The sequence below is a fragment of the Humulus lupulus genome, chromosome 2 (genome assembly GCF_963169125.1).
Source record: "Humulus lupulus chromosome 2, drHumLupu1.1, whole genome shotgun sequence".
NCBI lineage: Eukaryota > Viridiplantae > Streptophyta > Magnoliopsida > Rosales > Cannabaceae > Humulus > Humulus lupulus.
In genome coordinates this window covers 186,362,013-186,366,598 of record NC_084794.1, presented here as the reverse complement: position 1 = coordinate 186,366,598, position 4,586 = coordinate 186,362,013, and the positions used below count along the sequence as shown (strand labels likewise).

Here is a 4,586-nt window from a genome sequence, read left to right as displayed (position 1 = left end):
TTATAATCAAAGCCAAAAATACCAGATTTGTTATATATTTAAAATTGTTTTTTAAAAATAAGATATTTTTGTTAGTTGAGATTTAAATAATTAGATATTTTCTACAAAGATTCGAGTTCAAATTTAAAAATAGATTAACAACTTAATTATAAATCTTTTAATATATTAAAATATTAGAATTAAGATATCAGATATTTAAGATATTTTCATTTAAATTATTAATTTTATTATTATTAAATCTTTATTTGAAAATATAAATATCTTTTTATTCTATAGTTTTTAAGATTTAAATGATTTGAAATTTGAATATTGTTAGTTAAATATTTTTATGGATATTTGAATTTGTTTAACTATTTTGAGATATTTTAGGGTTGTTATAACTATTTATATATATTTTTTAAATGGTTAAAATATTAGCTAATAGTTGTAACAACACAAGATATTTTTGGAATATAGTTAAGATATTGATTTTAAAATTTAAAATTTGTTAAATTTTTAAAAATATAATTTTTTTTCAGCTAATTAATAAAAATATTTTTTTAATAAATGAGATTTAAATTAACTTTGGTTAATTGTTGATAAATCCTATTTAAATTAAATTAATATTTTTTTTTCAAATTAACATAAACAAAGTTGATTGTTGATAAATGAAATTTAAATTAATTATTGTTAATTGTTGATAAATTTCATTTAAATTAACCTTTTTTTTTGTAAAAAAATTAATTAATTCGAATTTTTGATAAATTCTAGATAATTAATTGTGGTATTTTTGTAAATGAAATAAATTGTGGTATTTTTGCATAAATTCATAGAATTGCTCATTGTTGACCCTCGATTTGGCCAACGACACGGAGTCAAATATACGACAAAAGATAAAACGACAATTAAGAATTTAATCTAATGGAAAAGAAGGAAACACCAAGGATTTATAGTGGTTCGACCCCAAAGAATGATAATGACCTACGTCCACTTAATGTTATTATTAATATTAAATCTCAAAGTCATGATCAAAGAACTAGGGTTCTTGAGTTTCACCAACCTTGAGAGAATTATAATAAAACGATGAATAATCACACTATTGCTCTCTTTCTCTCAATACTCAGGAAAAAGATTCAGAGATCAAAAGTCCCTTCCTTGAGCTATTTCATGCATATTTATAGGCTCAAGGAGGGTTACATGGGCCAATGGGCCTTCACTTTCCTTAATAACCGCGTATCAAGGTGATAAAGAGGAAATATTCAATGCAATTATTATAGGATTACAATCTTAGAAGGAAATAAATCAAATTATACGACCTGCCTGGTCATATCTAATAGTTAAGCCCGACGAAGTGATGTGCCTCTGGTCGATAGTCGAACAACACTTCCGCCATGTGTCAACCATATGTGAGAAATCCTTGCCACGTCATCAGCAGCCGTTTTTCAGGTAAACATTTGCCCCCCAAGTTTATTTATTGCGACCCCAAAAAGTAAACTTAGGAAACTGACCCTTCGCTTACCCCCACCAAACCTGTCAGAGCCGTCCATGCCCTCTCGGGAAAAGCAATCAATCATGTCTAATCAAGCCTTTTTGGTTTCCCGAAAACTTGTCTGGCGGCTATTACACTTCGCCAAACTTAGAAAAAAGTAATTCATGATTACCTCTTATATTGTGTCGCAATCACTATATATAATCCCCCAAATCCATATTTTTACTTTTTACTTTTCACTCACCATTTTCTTTTCAAGAACCCTTAAGATTCTCGACTTTCAGAGCCCAAGAAATTTGAGGAGCTTCCATCGCTGTTCTAAGGATCCTCCGTTCGGACGCTCAAAGCTTTTCATTTCAGGTGCTTCTTTTCATCCAAGTAAGTTTTACGAACCCCCTGGACGTTTGAGATGCCATGCAAAACTATTTTTTATGTATTTCATATCTGTGTTCTTGACCAAAACTATTTTGGGGTAAATGAGAATGTTAACCGACGCTTGATAGGGTAATGAAACAATGTCTTATGGGAGTTGGGAATCAGTTTGGTAGTCAAGATTGTAGATTTGGGGCGTAAAATCGAAGTAAAAATTCAATTTTTAAGCTAGCTGAAAAACTGGGTTTTTCCCGCCCTTCCGGAGTTGAAAAAGTTTTTTCTGAAAAACTTTTTACTTCCGCTTTTCAATCTGTTTTTCAAACTGCTCGTATAAAACTTAGTGTTTTTGCTAGAATGCTGCTGGTTGTATAAAAGCTTAACTTTTATACACGAGCAACGTTATTCTCACATCCAACACAAGTTTTTAGACTAAGTTCTCATCTCCCCTCTTCTGTTCGCAAATTTTGATGCAAGATCCGTGGGGAGGTGAGAGACTAATTGACGACGACTTGCTCGCGCAAATGCTCGTGGACGAAGATCAGCCGTCATTACTCATTACAGACATCCCTTTTTCTCGTACTCCACCTAGTAGACCTCACTCAAACCCTTCAACCATGGGTAGAGTAAAATCAACTGCCCAGAAAAAGAAAACACAAAAACCTTCTGCAAACCAGCCTGCCCCCCAAGCAGAAATTCCCTCGACCAGCGGTAGAGCTGAGAGTACTCCTGAGCCAGGAATCCAAGCTTATGCCCAACTTCGACGCGCCACTCGACCAGATGTCGAATGGTACGTCGCCCCTCCTAGTCGAATAATGATTAGGATGATTGCTAACTACATAAAGAAGTACGGGCTTCCTGGGGTGACACTGGTTCAACCCACTAGAGACCAGAGAGAAAATCTGCCTGGAGGCGTGTATAGCGCCTGGTCGAGGTATCACATCGAGGCAAGAGCGATCCTGCCTCTTCATCCTATTTTCCAAGGAGTGGCCAACTACTTCGGGGTCGCTCCTTTTCAGATCACCCCAAATGGATATAGAATGCTCTCTGCACTCTATATCCTTTATAGTCACAAGAAGTGGCTGGCCCCCACGCCACATGAGGTCAACTACTTGTTCGACCTGAAGTCCAACCCCAACCAAGAAAACATAGGGTTCTTCCACTTCTGCCACCAGGAAATGGCTCACACTTTTCTGACTGGCACCACTTTCATCTCGAACATGGGAAAGTACCATCTGGAGTACTTTCTGACAGTCGATATGGTCACGAACAACTTGGCCTTCACACAAGGAGGTAAAGTCTTTGTACCCCTAGTCGTATATTTTTCTTCTTTGAGTCTTCCTGCATTTCCCTTAGAAATTTAGTGTGTTTCAGGCCCATGGCTACGAACGACCCCCACTCCAGACATGGTGATCCGATCAGCCCTCCTGGCCAGCATGACCGACATAGAGAAAAGTGTCAAACAGCTGGTCACAGAGGCTAATCTGAGACTGGTCGGCCTTCTGGCTCCTCACCAGGATGTGAGGGAATCTATTGCTGGGAGTGCTACCGGCACTAAAGTCCCCGAACAACAGCCAGATGTGTCACAACCCCCTCCTAGGAGGGCAACTGGGGTGACCATCAATGAGCCAACTGGTGCCCCCCGACCTACTACTGCACTGGCCCCTCCGGGGAAGGGAAAGAAGAAGGCCACAGAGCCTATTCTTGATTATTCAGACGAGAACGGTACTGATTTTATGCTTTTAGATAGTCTGCCTATTCCCTATCACCTCTTCGATGGGGATGGCAACTTTAAATACCTTCCTGCTTTAAATTCAGACTTCTTTAGGCCAGAGAGTGAGTGTAGCACTATTAAAGTAAATAGTGTAGCAACCAGTAAATATAGTTCGGGTATTATACTTTCAATTTCTCTGTCCTTGCTTCTTAAACTTAGCAAGTTTCTTTTATTATATTGCCTGACTATTTGCTTGTTTCTTTTTTGCAGACATGCCTGCTGAACGTGCCTTCGACTTGTACACCAAGTCAGCGAGCAAGAAAAAGTCTCACAGGCGCCAGTCTGTGGAGGGCTGCAGCAATCAACCCGCGAAGAAGCCTCGAACAGACGACCCCCCTGCGTCTACTCCAACAAAGGAGACAACTCCTCCACCAGCTCCTACCAGGGAGACGACTCCTTCAACTCCAACAAACCCAGATCCTTTGTCTCCGGTCGGACAGACTCCTCCTCCAGCTCCAGTCGACCCTATGCCTCCAACATCCACCGTCCAACAATCGGTTGGTCATTAGGAAGAAGCCTCAGGAGACGACCTAACGGGCGTGGTGCTTAGCTCAGCCAAAGATAGGCTGTCAAAAATAACAAAGCACCGACGCAGCTGGAAGGCAATCTAGGAGATCGGCTCCATGGGGGTCGACCAAGTCCTCAGCTGTGCATTGAATGAAGTGCTTGCTGTAAGTTGCTTTCTGCTTTGTACTTTATGAATTTTCCTTTTAACTTACTCTTATTAACAACCTTATCTTTTTCTGATCGCAGGGGGTGCTTACCCCGACCTCTGGTTGGCGATTTTTGAGGACGCAGAATGCCCAGTTTGAGAAGAAACTCAGTGACCAGCTTAGTGCTGCTGAGGCTCAATACACCGAGCAACTCAATGCGTCTGAGGCTACTTATGCCGAGCTGCTAAAGGCAGTCGAGGCGAAACATTCTGAGGCCCTCAAAGAGGCCCAGGCAAAGCATACCGAGGCTTTTAAAAAAGTT

At 39.3% G+C, this 4,586-nt stretch overlaps 1 protein-coding gene across 1 annotated transcript; it reads left to right on the top strand.

Annotated features, from left to right (window-relative positions):
* Nucleotides 1–2,361: 2,361 nt before the first annotated feature.
* On the top strand, nt 2,362–4,120 carry LOC133815006 (proline-rich receptor-like protein kinase PERK10). The gene is made up of 3 exons (XM_062247902.1): nt 2,362–2,709; nt 3,355–3,562; nt 3,822–4,120. Exons 1-3 carry the CDS (start codon nt 2,362–2,364, stop codon nt 4,118–4,120), a joined length of 855 nt encoding a protein of 284 aa, XP_062103886.1.
* Nucleotides 4,121–4,586: the final 466 nt, after the last annotated feature.

Bases quoted from the DNA above. Each gene is read 5' to 3' on its own strand.
- LOC133815006 (XM_062247902.1), top strand. From the start codon at position 2,362: ATGCTCGTGGACGAAGATCAGCCGTCATTACTCATTACAGACATCCCT. The intron at 2,710-3,354 runs GTTCAACCCACT...GCTCCTCACCAG, and splicing joins GGCTTCCTGGGGTGACACTG to GATGTGAGGGAATCTATTGC. The intron at 3,563-3,821 runs GTACTGATTTTA...TCTTTTTTGCAG, and splicing joins TGATTATTCAGACGAGAACG to ACATGCCTGCTGAACGTGCC.